The sequence below is a fragment of the Hippoglossus hippoglossus genome, chromosome 10 (genome assembly GCF_009819705.1).
Source record: "Hippoglossus hippoglossus isolate fHipHip1 chromosome 10, fHipHip1.pri, whole genome shotgun sequence".
NCBI classification, from domain to species: domain Eukaryota; kingdom Metazoa; phylum Chordata; class Actinopteri; order Pleuronectiformes; family Pleuronectidae; genus Hippoglossus; species Hippoglossus hippoglossus.
This window is the reverse complement of record NC_047160.1, coordinates 21,431,873-21,454,836: the sequence shown is the minus strand read 5'-3', so window position 1 is coordinate 21,454,836 and position 22,964 is coordinate 21,431,873. Positions and strand designations below refer to the sequence as shown.

At 42.1% G+C, this 22,964-nt stretch overlaps 1 protein-coding gene across 1 annotated transcript; it reads left to right on the top strand.

The window, feature by feature from the left end:
* The first annotated feature begins 501 nt into the window (after positions 1-501).
* Positions 502-21,894, top strand: LOC117769269 (C-terminal-binding protein 1). The gene is made up of 13 exons (XM_034598079.1): positions 502-780; positions 11,564-11,718; positions 13,167-13,311; positions 14,033-14,136; positions 14,545-14,647; positions 15,060-15,184; positions 15,760-15,849; positions 16,303-16,433; positions 16,731-16,858; positions 17,489-17,603; positions 19,019-19,285; positions 19,327-21,413; positions 21,448-21,894. Exons 1-11 carry the CDS (start codon positions 741-743, stop codon positions 19,212-19,214), a joined length of 1,332 nt encoding a protein of 443 aa, XP_034453970.1. The 5' UTR covers positions 502-740; the 3' UTR covers positions 19,215-19,285; positions 19,327-21,413; positions 21,448-21,894.
* The last annotated feature ends 1,070 nt before the right edge of the window (positions 21,895-22,964 follow it).

Sequence of the window (22,964 nt, the reverse complement as noted above, 5' to 3'; positions counted from 1 at the left end):
TAAACAAAATTCAAGCCATAAAATAAGTTTGGTCTTTGTTATTTTTTTAAAGGCACACGTTTATTACAGTGTCAAAACAAAGTCAGAACAAGTTTTATGAACTTTGAAATTGTTTTAAAGATATTAGCACAAGTTTTTCCTCTCGTGCTACAGTCATTGCATAACTCTTCTTTCTTCTCTTTTTTTCCCTCCCTGTCGTCTTTCAGGAAACAAAAGATGAATTTTGGCCGGTATTAGCTCCTCCCCATTCCTGCTCTCTCACACACACACACACACATATATATATATATGCAAAACACAGTCACTCTTTCTCTCTTCAACACTCTCTTCCGCTTCTACTTCCATAAATGCAGCAGTAACTGCTTTCAGTGTGTGTCAGCGTGTTGTTTTTCTGTGTGTGTGTGACAGTGACAGAGAGGGAGAGACGGAAAGACAGAGAGGTTGCTGTAATAGAAAGTGAGAAAGGGAAGGGAGGGAGGGGTAAAACAGATAGAGAGAGAGCGGCGGGCAAAGGGGACGGAAGGGAGGGGAGAGAGCGAGAGCGAGAGCGCGAGAGAGAGCGAGCGAGAGAGAGAAAAGAGGGGGAGCACATGTGTATGCTTGTCACTAAGGGGCTGGGAGAAGGACTAAGGGAAGCGAGGTAGCTGGCCACAGCCGCCATATGCTGACTGGATTCCTGTTCATGTCTGCTGTGTGAAGACTAGGTTTCTGCTGTGTGCTGGCCGGCTGGGGAACACACCATGGGAAGCTCACATCTCCTCAACAAAGGCATGCCTCTAGGTAAACAACCAGCAGTCTGCTTTAATGTGGGGAACTGTGTGTGTGTGTGGCTGTGTGTGTGTGTGTGTGTGTGTGTGTGTGCATGTGTGGGCCAATATTTGTGAACTCAGTGTACATTATTCTGCCTTCCTCCTCCCCTCCCCCTTCTCTCTCTTCCTCTCCCTTTTTCTGTCTTCTCCTCCTCCTCCTCCTTCTAATTCTCTCACTCCATTATCTTTTTTATATGTCAGCCTCTCTATCGCCACACTAGAACGGTTAGCCTTTTCTCTGTAGCTCTGTGTGTGTGCCTACGTGCTTGTGCGTAAGTGTGTGTGTGTGTGTGTGTGTGTGTGTGTGTGTGTGTGTGTGTGTGAAGAGGCAAATCTCTGCTATTGAAGGCTGCTTGAACACCTCCATTTGTGGCGACAGAAATAGATCTCTCTCTCCTTCGAGGGCTAGCAAGGACATGACACATATTTCCATTTCATTCTGTCATTGTGCTTCCTTTATGCCTTCACACACAAACACAAGCACACATACACATATGCACGTACACACACAAAATACAAGCATGCATATGCACACATACTCACACATGTATGAGGAACTCAATTGGCAAAAATAAGTATACGCACGCAGGCAACACCGGCGGATTCACACACAGGTGACAGATGCACCTTACGCTTAGGTCTGGAAAAAGACTGTTCTAGAAAATGGGATCAAAGTACGGCTGCTGAGGGATAAGAAGGGGGTGATGGGGGTGGGGGAGCAGGAGACAGAGGGTGTGAGAATGAATGATCATCCACCCAAAAGCAGAAATGTTAGTCCATCGAGTATCTGTGGTCACCTCGGTCTGAATTTGCGACGCCGTCGCTTCCAGAGGAAACCACAGATTGTAAATGTGATGTCATCAACAAGCTGCGGGCTGTGTCTCTCGATGACATCGAAAGATTAAAGTTGCTGCTCGGACAACCTCCTCCCACCCCCCCCACCACGATCATGACCACCTCCAAATTATGCCCCCCCCCCCAACAGCTCGAGACTCCAAGGTCATGGGGGATGACTACCGTGAATTATGTTTCAGGGAGGTCTGCCCTTTATCTCCACCACCACTCAATAACTGTTCCACTGATCTGATCGTCTGATCTGGTGAAGACTGTTGAACATTTAAGATCTGCTCGGCTCGTCGTTCCAGGTGATTGATGGATGTGTTGATTCATGATTCGGAAGGCAGGGGTCCTGTGAACTGTGACGGTTGAGTCATGTCTGATCTCGTTATAAAGAGCTAGATCAATGAGACACACCTCAGTCCCTTCCTTCATCCCTCGTTAAATCGTGTTGCTTTATTTGATGAGTCTATTTGATTTTACAGAACGATCCTTTAAAAGACATTTTAAAAGAATAATGCCGTTGTGCTAGATAGCTCCAGGCAGTTTCCCACAAGGAGGTTTAGTCACATTATTATGTCAAAGGATAAAATGAAGGAAACTGCTCATGTTGTGACATGTCGCCCACTATAGAAAACCACAACCCAACATCCCAGGGGAGAACTACTACTTTAAAACACACCTGCAGATGGAATATAGACAATATAGGCTTTAATGGATCAGCTATTAAAAAATAAAAGTCTAACACTACAGACTAATTTTGGAAATGTTAGACGTTCCTGTTTTTTTACACAATAAAACATTTGCTAAATACTGACATTTGATATTGAGTAACTTTCACATTTTCTTTTGATAGGTCATTATCACAGATGAGTATTTTTAATTGAGCATTTGATTTAAACAGGGACTCATGGACCTGACTAGTCTACATGCAGGTATGATTGACAGCACTAATAATTGAAATGAAAGTACTGCTGCAATCATAGGAGCAGGAGGGCAAGAGAGAGAGAAAGCGCAAGGGACCATGTGTGTGAGTGTGTGTGATTGTTTGTGAGAGAGAGAGAGAGAGAGAGAAAGAGAGAGAGAGAGAAAGAGAGAGAGATAGACAGAGAGAGAGAGAGATAAAGAGCAGGAATGTGGAGGAGATAACACCAACAGAAATTCATCTATTGTTTCAACAGGGAGGGAAACACAGAACAGACAGAAGAGTAATGCTGTGACGGGCTGTAGTGACAGAGGGAAAACATGTTCTAATATCTGGAAAACAATTTAAAAGTTCATAAAATAAATAATGACAAAGCCTCCAAAAGAGTCTCCAAGATCAAACTTAATTTCTGGTGTGATCTTTCTTTATAAGATCACTTTTAAACCTCATAGTTGGACAGAACTAAATAATAAACTGTACATTAAAAAAAAAAAATCCATGGATAATCTGAAAAGAGTTTGAATTAGCTGTATTTGTACTTACAGGTATATTACATATTAAGTGAGTGAAGAGCAACACATCGGATATTATCCTCCACCATTTTTAGTAATGACTCAAATATGATTCACAACATAATCTAAACAGCTCCAGGCAGTTTCCCATCAGGAGGTTTTTGTCATATTATTATGTCAAAGGGTAAAATCAAGGAAACTGCTCATGTTGCCAACTATAGAAAACCACAAGCCAACATCACCTGGAAGAACTATTAGTTTTCAAAAGTCATGAAACACATGCAGACTGAATATATTCTGATGGGCAATGGCAGCATTGAAAAGACAACTGGTTTTAATGGATTAGCTGTTAAATAGTTTTCATCAAATTTAAATATACAAAGAACTACAGATCAGTACGGATCTATTTCCAGTTCATAATGACTTTCACATTTAAATTTGAAACATCCTCCTCACAGATGAGCATTTTGAATGGAGCTTTCGATTCAAGCAGGGACTCATGAGTCGGAATAGTAAAAAAAAAAAAGAAGATACTCATACAGGTATAATTGACAGCACTAGGAAATCTATAAAGCCTTAAGTGCTCAGTGAAGAGACAGTATGTAGTAACAGCCATTGAAAGTCTATTATGTCTGATGCATACAAGGAAATGCTTGAGCTAAAAAGGGAAGCGGCAGTGAAGGATCTGCCAGCCGCTACCTGAACACCGGTGCATTTCAAGTGAAGGTTAGCCACTATACAACTCGCCCGTTACATTCAATTACATGCTGTTCATTTCAAAATAAATGCAACTGAGAAGCATGGCAGTATAGACAGGTGGCTACATACCATCGGGCAGACCAAAAAAAAATAACAGGCCTGGAGTGCAACATCCCAAAACAACAATTAGCAGACAGGCTGTAATTCAACTTATGAGCCCTTAATGAAAAGCAGCCATTACTCTGAAACACGCAGCCGTGTGAGTCAGGGGAAGACGTGCAGCTGAAACACATCCCTCAGCCACTGGCAGCCACGAGGCAGGAACTGTTAGTCAGTGAGTGTCATCACGCAGAAATGTACATTGATTGTCAGCACTAGAAAGCTTGTACTTGCAGTATTCATGCTGGGGGGGGTGGAATACCCAGTAACTTTGAATTCCACACTGTTTTAAATTAGCACCTTGTCTTTTTAATCAAAGATCTGAAAAAGGGTATAAATGTGGCTAAATGAGCAGAACGACCTGCTACTGATGAAGTGTGGTGATCTATAGATAATGACTTGATTATAAAAAATAAATAAAGGATCATCAATGCTAAGTGAGATGAGCCGGTAACACTTAGATCCAGTCAGATAATGACTAATAGAGCAGCTCTAATCAACAAGAAGCATGTGAAACTAGAAACTGAGTGCTCTACTGGCACTCAGTAGAGCTCAAACCTCCGTCAAGGGCCAGCAGTCCCCTTATGAAACCACATTAAGATGCATGTTTTGTTCACACTCTCAAAGGCTGGATATCAGTCTTCTATATAGGCCACATGTTTTTCATCAAGATCCACAAATTATTATCTGACAAATCAGCAAATATTGTATCTTGCAAACTTAAAGAAATTGATAACAGAAGATCCTGGACCCACAGCTCGATGGGTTAGAAATAGACAAACTCAGGACAGGGGCCAAAACAAACACCCTTCTTTTCAGAGGTAATTAAGCATTTATTCTGTTGGGGAAGCCCCTGAACCCTCTCAGAGACCCCCTGTTGGTGTTTGGATACAAGTTTGTGAACCCCTTAATCTGAATACAATAAAGGTCTCATGGCCTTAATAATCCATTCATGGGACACATTTAGTTTCCACACTGACCCAAATCCAATTGAAACTTCAAAGTGATTGTTGTTTCTTCTGCATATTAAGTTAATCCGATATAATGGGCTCACGGCCATACAGTAATCCAGTTAACGGCCTGTAGTTACATGTAGTATTTCCTGTAGGGTAACTCTGCAATGCGCCAGTAGGTCGGCTTTTATTGCAACATGCAAATCAGGATTGTGTTGACACCCTCCTACACTGGACATGTACAGCGGTGCAGAGTCACTGCCCTCATATTAGGAAGTTAAATTTACTTTATCCTCAGGTTAGAAATAGCTGAATCATTCATCATAAATTCTGGCGTAAAATATCATGAAGTAAACATATTTTTTTAATAGAAAATGTTCCATCTCCATGGTGCTGGTGTCTCAGCAGCAACAACAAAAAAGCTGACAAACCTGAACTGGCGTGCGGAAACAGTACCTGCAAATTAAGACCTTGTGTTTGTGTGTTTGTGTGTGTGTTTGTGTGTGTGTGTGTGTGTGTGTGTGTGTGTGTGTGTGTGTGTGTGTGTGTGTGTGTGTGTGTGTGTGTGCGTGTGCGTGCGTGTGTGTGTGTGTGTGAGAGAGAGAAAGAGAAAGAGAAGACCTGCAGGGCGATCATTTCTATGTGTAAGCACTTGTACGTATCATATATCACTGTGTATTAGACATGTCAACCTGCATGGATTGGTTTGCTGTGTATGCACCTGTATTTCTGTACATATGGGTTGGGCAGGGTGTGTGTGTGTGTGTGTGTGTGTGTGTGTGTGTGTGTGTGTGTGTGTGTGTGTGTGTGTGTGTGTGTGTGTGTGTGTGTGTGTGTGTTTCCTCCCTCATGGGAACTGACGTGAGGGTAGGGAGAGATAGAAGACAAAAACAAAAAAAAATGAAAGACTGCAGAGACGTCACGCTGCCTGAACACTTTGCACCTGCACATGCAGCCGTTTTTTAAGAACGTAAATACAGCGATGTTATAGAGTAAAACCTGTTTCATTCTTAGAGGGATGGGACGGGACAGGAGAGAGAAAAGGAAATGGCAAGGGAGATAAAGAAAGCCTGGGGAAATGAGACCGAAATGAGAGATGGAAATCTGAAAATGAGGCAACAAGACATGAAAGGATGGGAAGATCAACAGTGAGGGAGTGAAAGAGCGATATAGGGGCTTTTTAACCACGTCATGTTGCTGCCTGCCACAAGAGCCTACGTTATAAATCAGCCGCGCTGTGGCTCGATGGTTGGTTGCTACAGTTGCAGGCGGCTGACTGATCACAGGTGCCGACCGCAACACTCCCCTCTCTCCTTCACAGTGCAAAAACACAAACACTGTAGCAGAAATGTAATGCTTCACCTCGTCAGGGTTCATTTTCAGTTCAGTCAAAAAGATGTTTAACTCAGGACGTTTGACCTTATTTGAAGAACCGAAAGACCACAGAAAACCCACATGCAACAGCTGCTTGTTGGGTGGAAATGTTTGGCCGTAACCGAAAGATGTAAAGATGTGAACTGCAATTTCAATTGAAAGAATTGACGCTTGCTTTGGTCTTATATACGTGATCGGTCCTTGTGCCGGGCTGTGGAAGTGAGAGGGTTTTTATATATAACACAACTTACAACTAAGATACAAATAAGATTTATGTAGAGCTGCAATTATTATTTTCATGGCTGATTAATGGGCTTACTGTTTGTTTTATTTCAGTGATCAATTATTTGGTCTATTAAAAAGAAACTACACAGTCAAAGATGACGTCTTCAGTCCAAAACTTAAAGATATTTCGAGTTAAATTATATAAAACAGAGAAGGTAACAAAGTCTCATAGTATAGAGTCTGAAAATAATAAATGCTTGACATGTTTTTCGCTGGATACTTGATTTAAACAGCTACATTAATTAAAAATAGATTTTTGACTAATCGATCTGTTGTTTCAGCACAAAGTTCATGATTCATTAATCAGCTAAATGTTTCCTGAATAATCAATAAACATCTAAATGTATAAAATGTCTGAAAATGGAGAAAAATGCCAAAATAACATCAAGATGAATCGATTATGAAAATAGTTGCAGATAACTTTTCTGTGCATTAACTAATTACTAAAATGAATAATAATTTCAGCTGCAGATTTATTTATGAACTATGTTTTGTTTTTTTTTACAGTTTAAACAAACAGTTTATAAAAACGACTTGCAGCTCATTCTGGCAGATAACTGTGTGTTTCTGGTGAACTTGCTGATATGGTTCATCATGTCTGTGGACTGACAATCTGAAAACATGGTCTTGTTCCTCAGGGACAGAATTCCAGCTGTTCCTATGAGCTGGTCAGTGACAGCTGGATAGGGGCAGGCTGCGGGGCTTTCCCACCGGCTCTCAGGCTGCAGTCCCAGCAGTCACTAGCACGGAGGCTTTTGGGTCTGATTACACATTTTTCCGGAATGCAGTCTTCATATCAGGGGTTGTCAGGGTTTGTGTCTTGGGCCCTCAAGCACAAACTACAACATGCAGAGTGGTGAAAACCCAGATGGATTTTATTTTTACAGAAAAATCACCGCTTACAAAACTTTAATTCCTTCAATTTATGACGTTTGCCTCTGTTGCAGATCACAATCACTGCACTGCTGCACGGCCTCAACATGTTGACTAAATACAGTAGTGAATCTGATTCAAAGCATAGTTGCAGAAAATCCCTGAATAGATGAAAAGAGCAGAGCCGGAGCTGCGGCCCCATTGGCTGGAGAGACGCCTGTTTGCACTGTGAAAGCTCCCAGCAGTCACCCAACCCCCGGGCTATGGGGGGTGGGGAGAGAGAGAGAGAGAGAGAGAGAGAGAGAGAGAGAGAGAGAGAGAGAGAGAGAGAGAGAGAGAGAGAGAGAGAGAGGGAAGGGGAGAGAGAGAAAAACAGAGAGAGAGAGAGAGAGAGAAAGTAGTGGAGTATTGAGTATAATGAGAAATGGAGAGGAGAGATGGAAGAGATTGGAGGAGGTTTTAGAGTTTGGGAACCAAGTGAGCAAAAAGTCGGGGCAATTATTTAATATAATGAGGAATTTAATGAGTGTTTAATGTGACGGGAAAAAACGAGGAAATACATTTTTAAAAAAAGAGAGAGACCGGGAGATAAGGACCAGTTGAGTTGGTTCGATTCTAGATTTCAAAAAGAGATAGAGAGAGCGGTTAAATATTTACAATGATGAGATTAGGCTTGTGTGTGTTAGTGTGTGTGTGTTTGTGGGAGAGACCGAGAGACGGAATACTACAACTCAGCAGTCAGTGGTCCCTCCAAGGTCATGCTTGGAGCAGGAATGAGAGCTATTTCCTCCCTCGCTCTGACCAAGTGTGAGCAGCAGAAATGTCGGGAATCTCTGTTACTTTCCCAAAAAAATACGCCGCTCCGCTGCGAGACTGACTAGACAGAGCAGATTTCAGTGTTTTGTTCAAGTGTTGTTGAATCAAGCTCACATTGTTCGTGAGCTCAATTCAAATCCTACAGGAGATGAGTTTAACGGTACAGAGCAGCATCTACAGGCGGGCGGGCGACGTATGATTACATCTGAGTTACAATGAGTGCTGTGTTGAAGCCTCACAGCACTTTTTGTTCTTGTTGAATTCCAATTTCTCAGCTATGCACCATTGATTTTGTATTGATGTCTAAGTGCAATGGCCTCGGGGCAAATCCTATTACAGAAAGCTAATGTTTTACCAGGCCACATAAGGCCCAGTGAGCAGGATTTGAGTTTCACCTTTATTGGTCTTACAGTGGACGGTGGGGGCGGCTTCATCAGATCCGGTTTCACGCTGTAGTCTGAAGACGGAGATAAGGAGACAAGGCAGAAATTGAGTGATGGATTTTGATAAGTTCGGAGCCGTCTTTGCTTCGGGGCAGTTTCTGAGTGCTGCAGAATTGCAATTTATTATTTTTATGGATTTTGTTTTAACAGGGTACACACATGGATAGTACTTTTTATTGCCATACAGCGAGGTTCAAATCAGTTGCCAGTCACACGCCCTAAGGAAAGTTTGGATCACTACTCTGTCACTGTAAAGGCGTAAACATAGATTACATTCCTGACCCTAACTCTACGCACTATGGTTTCACAGACCGACTACAGACACTTCCTGTCTGCGCCCTCTACTTGTTTTCTGTCACATCCAAACCCTGCACAATGCAGCACAGTGGAGCATGAAGCAGAAATCCATGTAATCACTGTATGCATTATTTCCCCATGCGTGCACATCGGCCCAGTCAACAACCACAGAAAACCCCTGGGAGTCTGTGGGGGGGGGGAGACACACAAGGTTTCAAGACTGAGCAGCATTTGTTTTTAGACTTTCTGAATACGAGGATGTGGAAGATCATTCCATCTGCATTTGCCCACAGAGGTTTATTACATGTTTTCTTCAGCACCTCACTGCTGCTGAATCATATTATTGTCATCACCCTCTGGTCACTGAGCTGTTCCACTGCAGCAGTTACTGGTATCTGGTTAAAGGCAGATGATGTGGTAAACATTTTTTGAAAGCTGACAAGTTGTTCAAACATTAATGCTAAAGATGTCACTCTGATTAAAGGATCCAAGTACATCGCTCAACGTGTAACACAAATAAAACAATCAAGTGATTGCAGAAGAAGCCAAAGGAGCTTGCATTAGTAATGTAAGATCCTGGTTTTAACAAATCACTAAAAAACTCTTTTGTATTCACATTATTTTAAAACCTAAAAACAATGTGACAACGCCTCTTTAATCAAGACAGACAGTGAAGTACAACAAAATCGGTAAATTAAGAAGCTTCATTACCAAAACACAGCTGCAGAGCAATGAAAATCACAGTAATGACACTGACGGTATATGAGTGTGATTCCAGCTTTAATTTTATTTGTTTATGGGCTATTTAATCACAGCTCCAAGGGAAGAGCATTTCTAAGAATCCCTGCCCACATTTTCCAGGCTAATTTGCAGAATGGAAGCTGCCAAACATCTGTCAAGATCTCAGGGATCCATGGAATTCAAAATACAAAGAGAGACTCACTGACGGATGCTGATTTTGAAATGACTGGTTTAACGATCTGGCAACTTTCTCATGAGTTTATCCACTAAGGTAGAAAACAGGCTCAGTTTGGACGTCTGAGTTCCAAGAGAAAAAAGTTTTCTGGGGAATATTTTTGAGAAAAATGACAGAGGCAGCTGCTTATTTGAGATGGCAGCCGGCACAACTCAGATGGGAAAAAGTCAAGAGTGAGTGATGAGCAGAGTCAGCATCAGCAGAAACAGGCATAACTCTGCACTTCTTCTTCTGCAGCAGTGTTTCAGAGCGCTGTCAACACTTTACATGTCAAAGAGACCCAATTACAAAAACACTGTCTTTTCCCTCTGAATCTACATCTGTCCGCCTGTCAGACGTCCCGGTTGTCAGTCAGTGTTCTACAATGACGAACTCTTCAGTTACAGGAAAGAAGAGACAACAAATCCATCCAGGGAGATTGGAGTGGGAGGTTATAGTGAAGGAAAACTAAAAACTGCCCCTGCACTGTCATCTTCAATCAATGCACTGGTTAAAGCTACATTTAGGTTCACTACTAGTGGAGCTTTCTGGTGTATTTGCCTTATTTGATGCTGCTTTTTCTCCTGTACAGTTTGGCATCACTCTCAGGCTTCAAACTCAAAGAGATGATTTAATAAAACATCCTGTGGAAAGGTGGGGTTTATGACCTATACTGAAGCCAGCCACCAGGGGGCGATCCATTCATTTTGGCTTCACTTTTGGGGCCCAGACATGTCATCAATCTTTATTTAAACTCTAAACTACTGCACTTATTATTTTCAGTGACATTTTTAAGGTTTGAGTTATGATCAAATTTTTTGTTGCATATTTTTTAAATTAACACCAGACTGCGACCACTGTTCGCTGGATAATCGAGTAATTGAGACATAAACTATAGAGCTTCAAGTCTGCTGACTCAGCTGTTTTCTGGCCAAGTCTGCAAGAAAACAACTGTCCCATTTACAAGTAAGTTGTTCCCAAGAGTCACTGTTAGTGTTCCACAGGGACGAGCCGTCACATTCAACATGAACATATGACAACTTCATTAAAATAATGCAAATAGGGTGAAATGCTAAACTCCTGAGTTTGGATTCTAAAGGGATATTCTAAATGTTTGGCGTTTTGATTTTCCAAGGACAAGTCCCGCTTTTTTCTACAAACCTACAGTAACTGTAGCACCTTCCCAATTACTGCCTGTTTCACAGAGTCAGCAAACTTCATGTAAAAGTCAGAGATGATTAAACTGAAAACATAAAAAAGCATCACGGAGAGAAAACAGCTGAGAAACAACCTCTTTGAACGAGAACTGGGCTCGGCTGTGGAATGACAGCTGCCCTGGGAACTGCTCCTTTTCCCCTCCTCCACGCTTACTGTGACGGTTGTCATAGCAACTTCATCAGTCCGGCGCAGAGGCATTATGGGATGCAGGTGAAGCAGGACCTCATCTGTGCCCAGCGGCGGCCACATACCTTCAGGTTTAGATCTCATTACGCACAAAACAGATGTGTTTAAGACAAAGAGAGAATTCTAAAGCAAACAAATGCCTGACTGATATTTCTTTGTTTATCGTTTATCATTATTATTCTGCCCATCTGACATTCTTCCTATTTTCTTTTGTGTGTGTAGGTATCAGGCCTCCCATCATGAACGGGCCCATGCACCCGCGCCCCCTGGTGGCCCTGCTGGACGGCCGTGACTGCACTGTGGAGATGCCCATCCTGAAAGACGTAGCAACTGTGGCCTTCTGTGACGCTCAGTCCACACAAGAGATTCACGAGAAGGTAACACACTCAACTGAATAATGCACACAAAGTTGTTACCTGAAAATCTGGATCTTATGGATTTAAATGAGGTTTCGTGGGGGTAGAAGCTTTTTCATCCGCTGTTCTAAAACAAATAGGCAAACAAATACAAACCTGCAGCTAACACCAAGCTGAGAAACGTAATGTGGAGTTAGCTATAAGGGTTGTTTTCATTTAAGGGGAAGGTTGGCAATTCTAGTTACACATTGTTCAGACAGTCATTATGACCAGGATGTCAAGAAACCCCCTCAGTGTACAGTCTACAAATTAGCTAGCTAAATTAGAAGGAGTGGCATATAAAACAGATTTTTTAAAAAGCTAGTTTTAATTTTAAACTACTTATTTTAGACAATTTAAGTCGTCTGACAACAAATAGAAGTCGGAAATACCACAAGGTTTTCCTGGTCTTCCCACTCTAACGACATGACATGAATGCAGCATTGGCACTTTACAAAAGGACGACCTGAAGTGAAAAGGATCACGAGAAACAAAGAGAAGAAGATCTGTTAAAGGAAGACGATAAAATAAGTGAAGAAGAGTAAAGACGAGTACAGAGAGCAGACTTGAAATGTGGGTCAGGCTCGGATCGTGCCACAGCCACTATGGATCGTAAATGGGTTTGTATGTCTGGCAGGGTTACGTCTCGTTCTGGGCGCCTGCCAGGCACACTCGCTCTGTGGCCGCGCTCTGTAGGCCACAGCGTGGGAGAAACAGATGGCTCTCCCTCGCTCCCTCTCTCTCTCCCTGGCTCTCTAGTAAGCAGCCACCTCATTGTGTAATTAAAGGGGGCTTCTTTATTGTAATTGAACCGCATGTCATTTCCACCCACTCTCACACACATGAAGAGGAAGGCTGGCAACGTTAAAAACAAGATTGAAAGATTAAGTGAAAATCAATTAAAAGGCGACGGCTGAGCCGGTTTTCACAGAGTCATATATTCCCTATTTTATATGATAACCAATGTATCTTCTCTTTGAGTTATACCATTTCATTAACGATAAAGAGGAGCAGGGTCCTCCCCCCGAGAATGAGACTGCTGCTTATATTAGTCAGTTTTGCTTTATGTTGGGACACCATAGCTCATTTCCTGTTGTTATAAAAGCTCAGTTTCCATGGTAATATTCAGGAAATGCCGTTATTCCGTGCAGGCGGGAATATTAAACCCCAGGATATGAGGATGATATAAACGGCACCTTTAGAAAACGCCTTTATGGAGGCAAGAATTTCCACCCTATTGTTTCCTCCATACAGTGATGTACATGTTCAGAGTCCCATCCTATTATAACAGGGGGTTAATGAAAAGTTTACAGGTTTTGATATTTCACATAAATACACGCAGACATATTTCCATCTCTCCATCACGTGACTGACTGTGTGTGTGTGTGTGTGTGTGTGTGTGTGTGTGTGTGTGTGTGTGTTGTGTTCAGGTGCTGAATGAAGCTGTAGGAGCTCTGATGTACCACACCATCACGCTGATGAGAGAAGACCTGGAGAAGTTCAAAGGTCTGCGTATTATCGTCCGCATCGGCAGCGGCTACGACAACATTGACATCAAATCTGCCGGGGAGCTGGGTGAGAACACGACAACACACACACACACACACACACACACACACACACACACACACACACACACACACACACACACACAGAATCAGAGAGGGTGTGTACTCGTGCTGTAATACTATGCTCCACTAATGGATTTGATCTTTTGTTGTGAGGTACTCTAGAGGACGTGACCGATATTGCTAATATTTCAACTTTTTAATCTGAAATAAGTTATTCCCCTTGTTTTAAATGTATTTAACAAAAGTTGTTGCTCAGTCATCTGTGCTTGAAACTCACTTTTATCAAATAGACTTTCTTTAATTGGAGGTATGTCTTATTCCACCACTTCTATGCTCCCATTTGTTTTACTGTTAAGAAAAGTGTTCTATAAATACAGTTAGAACTTTAATTATCCCCAAAAATGTCCATTTCTGGCTTCCAGTGAGTGCTGAGCGTGTTTACAAGTTCAAAGTAATTGTAGATAAAAGGTGAACGCTGTCAAACATTTTTTTTTAAACTCATCTCTCCCCTGCAATAGGCAGAGCTTTTACTTACATCTCCTATCTTCCTCCGACAAGAGGCTGTGACATGTGAAAGTTCCCAGTGGTGTTTGCTGAGAAAACTGCTGACATCCTGTCTTCATCCTGCACTGCTCCACCAAAATAGCTTTTCGCCAGCCTTCATCTCCTTCCTTAAATGACCCAAAAAGCTATTACTGATCCTTATCTGCTCTCTGGTTGAACAGGCATCGCTGTATGTAATATGCCGGCAGCCTCGGTGGAGGAGACGGCTGACTCCACGCTGTGCCACATCCTCACATTGTACCGACGCACCACCTGGCTGCATCAGGTGCGTGCGCCTAGTGTGGCTGATAAAAAGTGGAAATGACATGGATGAAATGGATTTGAATTAACTCATTTTAGATGTACTGAAGTGTTAGAGGTGCACGTTTGGTCTCGACAGTTACTAAAAAGTCTCTACCGACAAATAAGCAAAATTGAAACATTTCGTTTCCTTTAGAATGTGGCTGTATTTGAAAGACGTTGATGTAAGATGTAGAAGGTACAGTAAAATGATTAAGTTTTAAATCCTTATTTAGTCATATTTTAATCGTAACATCTAAAAGGATGTAGACACTTGTTATTAAGTGCGGAGTCTTGACATCCTTAAGAGATTTACTTGGATTATGTTCAAATGTGGTTGTTTTTGTCGCCCGTGTCAGTTTGGCATGTAATAATGGAGTGATATGTACGCCAGGCTCTGCGGGAGGGCACACGGGTTCAGAGCGTGGAGCAGATCCGAGAGGTGGCATCAGGTGCAGCGAGGATCAGAGGAGAGACGCTGGGACTCATAGGACTCGGTGAGTAACGCCTAAAAATGCTTATTTTGCCCGATATGCATCCCTCAGATCGGTTGAATTATCGGACTGTCGATCAGGTTCCTGCTCATCAAACCGTTTCCTCTCTTTTTTATACTTTCATTTTGGGGAAGTTTTCATCCTCAGCTCAGCTAAATTGGCTTCCCAAGGAGTTACTGCCAATAAGATATAAGAGGATTAAACCAGAAGCAGAATTTAAATCTCTTCCCTGTGCAATCAGAGCATTTTCCAACATAATGAGCAGACGCGTGTAGCCAGAGCATTGTGTTATTTTTACAGGGCAAAAAAAAAAAGAAGAAATATTAAGTTATTGTGTTTGCATGAGTATTAATGTGTGTTGAAATCTGTCTAAATGAACCTGTGTGTATAATAGCGTGTATTCGTGTGTTTCTAGGTCGAGTGGGCCAGGCTGTAGCGCTGCGAGCGAAGGCTTTTGGCTTCAATGTGATTTTCTATGACCCTTATTTGGCTGACGGAGTAGAAAGATCCCTGGGACTGCAAAGGGTCACCACACTACAGGTAGCATGCACGCATGCACACACAGGGGCCAGTTTGTTTCTGTGAAATGTGAATTTTATAGAATGAAAAAAGGTTCATGCTCTCACACATAATGCTTCCACACCTGCACAGCTTTACGTCCAGTTTGAAGAGTGATCGATTTCATCACAGTTGAAAGAGACTAACAGGAATCCGGTGATGCCATGGAAGCAATAGAAGCTAATCAATCTCCACTTTATTCTGTATTTCCTTTAAAGGAGACGTACTCTACTCATATTCAGGTTCCTAATTTTAGTTTGTGTCGTGATTTGAAAAGGTTCACATGCTTTCATGATCAGAAAACACATCCCTTTCCTCATATTGTCCATTTCTGCATTTCTCTTATCAGCAACTGTCTGAAACACTTTGATTTAGCTCCTGTCTCTATAAGGCCGCTCTCCTGTTAAAACTTTATAACAACCTAGAGGAAAGAAAAAACTGAATAAGCATTTAAGTCTCCTTTAAAAATAATTCAGGTTTCTGTGTAGTTAAAATGTCAGTGAACTTCTTGTGATGCTGTAACCACAGGGAAGGTTTCTGTCTGTCTCCCTCCTCAGGACCTGCTCTTCCACTCTGACTGTGTGTCTCTGCACTGCAGCCTGAACGAACACAACCACCACCTGATCAACGACTTCACTATCAAACAGGTGGAGGGGCAGCTACACACAGACACACACACACACACACACACACAAACACACACATTCATGTCCGAGCAAACACACAGACACACTCAAATGATTTATTTATTCTAACATCAACTGCTACAACCCAAGGCCATCAATATTAAAGGAGTGGATACCCAGGGAAGCTCACTACCCACATACAGATGAATGAGCTTCTTTACTACGTGCGCTGCATACGACGACTAATACACTTTGGAAACCTTCAACCCAAAGGATTAAAGCTCCTAAGCAATTGTCTGACCTTGCTGGAGGAAATGAGATGTAGATCAATATCACCACAGAGAGCAGAGTACATATTTTCCAGGGACAAGTGCTTTCTAAGCTTTAAGTTGTATTTCTCTGTGTGTGTGTATAAGTTCATTTGTGTTATGTTCTTGTTAGATAGAAGTAAATCCCTGTGTCTGTGTGTTACAGATGCGTCAGGGGGCGTTCCTGGTAAACACAGCCAGGGGGGGTCTGGTGGATGAGAAGGCCCTGGCTCAGGCTTTGAAGGAGGGGAGGATACGGGGAGCGGCTCTGGATGTTCATGAGACAGAGCCTTTCAGGTAATAAACTCCCAGATTTATGATGTGATAAATGCAGTCGATGTTTTCTCCACCAGAGATGGATAAAGGACTGTTAAATACCTGTGTTAGAAAATGTTGTTATATCTATTTAGATGGAATCTCTTTTCATTGGACAAAATAAGCGATTTAAAAGATAGAAATTGTAAATTGCATCATTAATGTACAATTTGATGACATTTTATTGACTTAAGGGATTCAAAAATATTATTCAGTGATAGATGAAATGACTTGTTGCAGCTGTAACTCGTTTCACTGTTGTTGTTGTTTTTTTGTCAGTTTCAGTCAGGGTCCACTGAAGGACGCCCCCAATCTGATCTGCACTCCACACGCCGCCTGGTACAGTGAACAGGCATCGTTGGAAATGAGAGAGGAGGCAGCCAGGGAGATCCGAAGGGCTGTCACAGGTAACACACACACACACACACACACACACACACACACACACACACACACACACACACACACACACACACACACACACACACACACACACACACACACACACACACACACACACACACACACACACACACACACACACACACACACACACACACACACACACACACGCAGTGATGGAAAACATCCCTGCTGAAAAATGTAAACACAAGTCTCAAAAGAGATATGTCGTAGGTGTCCTGCAGCAGTCGAGCGTGAAACCATCCATCTTGTTCTTTGAGCAGAGAGCGAGATTAAAGGCCTTTCACAGTCTGCCTCCTCCTTCCTCCTCCTCTGAACATCCCTCTTTCTATCCGCTTTGCCTTCTTTCTTTGTTCTTTCTCTTTTTCCATCCCCTGGTTTATGGTTTCCCTTGTGGCTCGGTCTGTCTACCAATGGCCTGTTTAATCATGCCCACCTTCTCTGCCTCTGTAGAAAGTGGGTTAGTGAGGTAAAAAAAGCACATAACACCTGTTCTGAAATGTAGTGCAGTGACCTTAACTAGTTCCCCTGTGTGTAGATAACTCTGCACTTTTCATGATCTTTTTTTGTTTCACTTTTCTCACTTATTTTATTCTGCGATGTCTCTTTTTTAGGTCGTATTCCAGACAGTCTGAAGAACTGCGTGAATAAGGAGTTCCTCACCCAGAACAACCACTGGACAGGAGTGGACCCAGCTACCGTCCACCCCGAGCTGAACGGGGCTTATAGGTAACTACAGGGGGTGGTGCACCGGGGTGGGCAAATCGCCTGGGGCCCCCTGTGAACAGCTGATTAGTCGACAGCAACGACAAACTTTGTGAGAACTCCCTCAAATTCTATAATCGGCTACGTACAGGAGACTGAAATGACGCCATGTTCAGAAAACCCCCCCAACAAGGCCCCATGACACCAGCTCTTTGCCAAAAGCTTTGTAAGGTCCGAGGTTTGGTCAAAGACTAAAAAAGTGTAAACGTTTGTGTATTGTGTGGCTGGAATGTTGATGGGGGTTTACAATTAAACGTCACGACTTTACTGGGAGCACTTTGATTCTAATTTTGCTAATAAAATAATTGTTTGAAGATTGGAATGATGTGGGTTGTATTGGGGGGGGGGGGGTTGATGTAGGGGCCCCCCAAAGTCCCTTAAAATGCTCCCGGGTAACTGCACCATAAGAAACCAGGAAATGTAATTTTCTCCAAATCCTGGATGACTCACAGAATTGTTACACTACTCATTCTCCAATACCTGATTGACCTCAGCAGCAAATAAATACCAACATCAAGGCTCAGCTTGCATCTTTCCCCACCTTTAGCTGTCCTTTCATCTGACAGTCAGTCACTACTACTTCTACTGCTCAAGGCATTTTTACAGTTCAATATTGCTGCTATGACACCTGATCCATCACTGATCTTATACTGTTGCTGTCAGACGTCAATATAAACTCTCTGGAATTTGTTAAAACCCCAGAACTGTTTTAACATTTCAGCAGGAGACACTTCAAATCCTTTCTTCTCCACGAATTATGCAAAAACCTTCAGGATCCTGTGTTAATGTCAGGGGAGAGCGATAAAAAGAAACTGTGATACAGGCTATAATTTCTCTAAAGGTCAACTAACCCAAATTACAAAAGAATACATCTTCTCACTTCCCCCTCGAGATATCTTCCCGTTTATAGTTTTTTATAGATTCTTCTTCTCCATAGATTTTTCTCTTCCCTCAGATTTTGCTGTCACCTCAATACAATAGAGCCGAATACAATTTGGTTTTTGGTTTTCACCAGCACTGAAACATGACATTTAAAAATGAACGAATCAACATTTCTTAGGGATTTTCTTATCCACTGTGGAAACGGTCCCTATGAAAACAGCTACCAGAGTAATGAGGACACCGTTTCTGGGGGAAAAAGGATAGTGTTGAATATTTTACATGTTAACACCACAGATTAAATATTCACGGCTATAACCACCATGAATTATTTCAGTCGGATTGGCTTTACTTACATCAACGTGAACCTAATGTGATCCAGCAAACTGTCAGTGACTGGTGGCGTTTCAGAAAAGGTCACAGATTTGTAACTCTTCCAGTTCCAGTTGAACTTTCATGACTCAGTTGTGTATCTCTCTCTCACACACACACACCTCCAGGTATCCCCCCGGGGTTGTCAGTTTGCCAGCAGGGGGGCTCCCGCCTCCAGTTGAAGGCATTGTGCCCAGCGCCTTGCCCATCACACACACCCTCCCGCCCGCTGTCACACATCCTCCCCATGCTCCATCTCCTGGACAAAACACAGTAAAGCCACCAGAGAGCGACAGAGAGCAGCATCCGAATGATCAACTGTAGCCACACGTACACAAACACACTAGCGCAAACACACACACACGCTTGCCCATGTTGTCTGGCAGCTGGAGGAGGTCGGCATGGCAACCGGTGTCAAAGCGGTAAGTTCCCCTAGCGACATGTTGTTATCAGACGGGTTCAGATCGACAGGATGAGGTCCCCAAAAACAATTGATTCCCAACTCTCTGGCAAATGGCTCCCAGCAAGCCTGTTCACACTCCAAAGAGGAAGAAGAGGAGGATGAGAGAAAGAGGATCAGGAGTGGATCACTTTCAAATGCTCTAATTTAAGAACGAGACAGTTTACCTCTGCCCCACACAAGTCCTAAAAAAAGACTGTGAAACTCTAGGTCCGCACATTGATCTTTTGAATAGTTTCCTCTGCCAGAAGTAAATCAAAAAACAAAAAAAACAACAACGATCTCTTGGTTTGGAAAGAAAAAAATACTAAATCAAATTCTGCTGTCTTAGACTGTCGTGTGTCCAAAGTTAGAGGAGCATCTCTCATGTCTTTTTCTGTGTCTTTTCCTTAGTTTGATGTACAAGCAAACGTAGTAGGTTATGAAATGAATGTAACCTGTGTATGTGTACAGTTTTGAGACTCGCGGCAAGAAGATACTGATATTTGTATTCCAGTCTTACACAGAAACAAGAGTGACGTGACCTCTCTATGTAGCCAAACTGGTTTGAGAATACAATATCTGTCTGTTTGTTTTTATTTTCAATGTGTCCCCAAATTAACAAGCCCCCCCCCCAAAAAAAAAGAGGCAGCTTTTTGCACACCATCTCAGGAAATTAAGTTTCCGCAGTTGGTATGTTGATATATTTTTGTTTTAAAAATCCATTTTTATGCCACTTAGTGCTTTTGTTTTTCTACCTGCTTGCCTTTTCGTGTCCCACCACATTAGAAAAAGACCTTAAATAAGAGCTAAAGTCGATCTGATGTTTGCTTTTTCTTTGTTTTGTTTAAGGGGGGCATGTGATTTTGCTCTCGGACTTGTGTAAATGTTTGACCCAAATTGAGGGGGTTGTGGGAGGAAAGGCTGCAGGACGGTGGCAAAATGGTATGCTTGGCTAGGGCGACTTCATCTGCAGCATAATCGAGTGGTTTGTGTGAGTTACTGTTTGATAAGGCAGGTCGTCCATGAGGTGATTTTCATAACATGTACTTATCTTCGTCTTCTTCATGTGCAATGATCCAGTACTTCCACCACCAATCCCAGTAATTGTCCAGCTCCCGGAGCGTGAACAGTCGAGCACACCAAGGTTTACAAAAGATGCACAACATCAATGAATAAGTGTGTTGCTTCTTGCTGCTAGATGAATATTTTAGAGAGGTTGCCCTTTTAGCTTTTTCTGACAAAAAAACTTTTTTTTGCTTCCCATTCAAAGTTAAATCCACTTGTACAGAGGTCGCACTCAGTTCGAGACAGTTGAGGAACAGTTGTGTGGGTGAAGTTAGGTCAAACCAAATTTTTCCTGTTTCTGTTGCCACGTTGAGCTTTTACAGATAAAAAAAAAAAACTGCTTCATGGCTTGTGATTTTAAACAGCTTTCTAAAAGATGAACCTGCTTGTGCAAACAAAACAAAAAAAAAGTATGTTTTTTATAGAAATGTGAGAGACATCATATATGCACAGTGAAGTTCACATGTTTAATGGTAGCATGTCAGAATGTATGGATTGCTCCAGTATAGAATCCCTTTAACATTTCACGATGGCTCCTTCCTGAGTATACCGTTTAGCCACCCTCTGTGGCCTCTGTGTCTATGTGTACATATGGTGTTCTGCCTGCCTGTGTCAATGTGACTTGGTTGTATCTGTGTCTTAAAAAACAGCAGCACTGGGAGAAGGGGTGGTGGCATCACGACAAATACTGCCATCTAAACACACAACGAAGAAATACGTACAGTAGCAAACTGAGCCAGTAACGCAAGTTCTTACTGGTTAGATTCTCACAATGTAAAGAAAATATCTGAAACCCCCTTCGTTATGAGGGATATTTATTACCGACTCCAGTTTGTTGAAGTTAGCAGGCCAGCCGAGCGATGGTGCTTTCTCGAACCCCTTCTACCAGCGGCTGAGTAGTAGAACAGTTCACTGTTGCCTACCTGCTCGTCTTCATGGTGAGGTAAGCGTAGCGATCAGGGATGGAAATTTCACTCGCCATCTGTGAGGGTTTTGCAGCCCAGGCTAGTGTCGAGGTCTCACTGGCCTGAATCTGAGCAGGGTGTCTAGTTCATAGGGTACTGATGTGACCCAGGATTTAAAACTCCCAAATCCTGAGGGGAATGCTGAAATATTATGAACTCTACTCTTAATCTTACCAGATGCCTGTCATTACATGGTGGAGAAACTTCGTGGTTACTTCCGAATATAAACTCTAATCATTCCTTATTCAAACCGATGGGTGCCACAATTAAAAAAACATGCAGACTAGCTTCTAATGCATTGAGGTGCTCCTTGAAATTCCATCCCTGATAGTAACGTACAGTCCACTGTTGCCTACCTTGGTCCCTTTTATGGTAAAGTAGTAGGCGTAGCAATATACAGTATACATATTCTATATTCTACAGTAAATATCATTATTTTTGGTCAAAACTGACAACCTGACAAAGATATGTTTGTGACTGTATGCATTTGTATGAATTATTTTAAAAGCAAATAAACTGTGGAAAGGTGAAATGTGTCTTTTTAATCTTGGCCTGTTTTGAATGATGTAGAAAAAGATTGATTCAAGGTTTCTATAAAGTATAATTTACAGCTTGTAAAGTGTGAGAGATGTTTTACCCTCTAAACTCATCATTTATAGAATGAACTAAGAAACTTTTTCTCAGTTATTATACAGTTATTATACTGACAGGAAGTGACACCATCCATCCATCCATTACCTATACCGCTTATCCTGGGGGGCTGGAGCCAAACCCAGCAACTTTTATAGGTACAAACATTTTTTTATGTAGAAATAAATGAAACAAAGCATAATGCTTCAGCTAAGATGAAATGCTTATGGGATTTTGCTCTGTCTAAGTATTCCAGTGTCGATCAATGACAAGTGACTGAATATTATCAGCTTTCTTTTTTCTTCAGAATGAAAACATGATCAGAAATAGAGGTGAAGAAATGAGTTCTAGTCTTGATTCACACTATGGGCTCATGATGCTGACGTGTGCTAACAAATGGTGGGATTCTCATTAAAGGTGAAAAATTGTTTACTGCTTAAAATGACCTTGCTAAGCAGTTACCAGTTGCGTCCACCAGATGTCCCCAGTACAGCTGCAGCTCTCCTGCTGTGGACAGACGAGCTTTAACATCTGAATCGGCATCGGCTCTGCTGCTCGCATCTGTTTTCCACTTCAACGTATTCATGCAATAATCTTAAATTCATCTTTCGGTGCTCCTCCAGACGTAAACAGTGCAGATGTGTCACAGTGGAACAGCGGCTGTCAACACTTCTTGTGGCAGTGCTGCAGACACTGTCCAGCATACAAGGGGTCACTGACTGGTCAAATCGTAAATCTAGTGTCATCAAATCAAACCTCATCCAATAAATACAAAATACATTGTATAGAATACAAATAATCAAGGTGTGCCAATAAATTATAATGTAATAACCTGCCCTTGCTTGTGAGGGGTGTGGAGCTGGATATAAAACACAATGGTTTAAAGACCCTCAGGTGAATCTGCTACAATCCAAAACACTGAAATCGAACCTGAATTGGACTGAACAAACGAGAACTTGCAGTTGCATAACT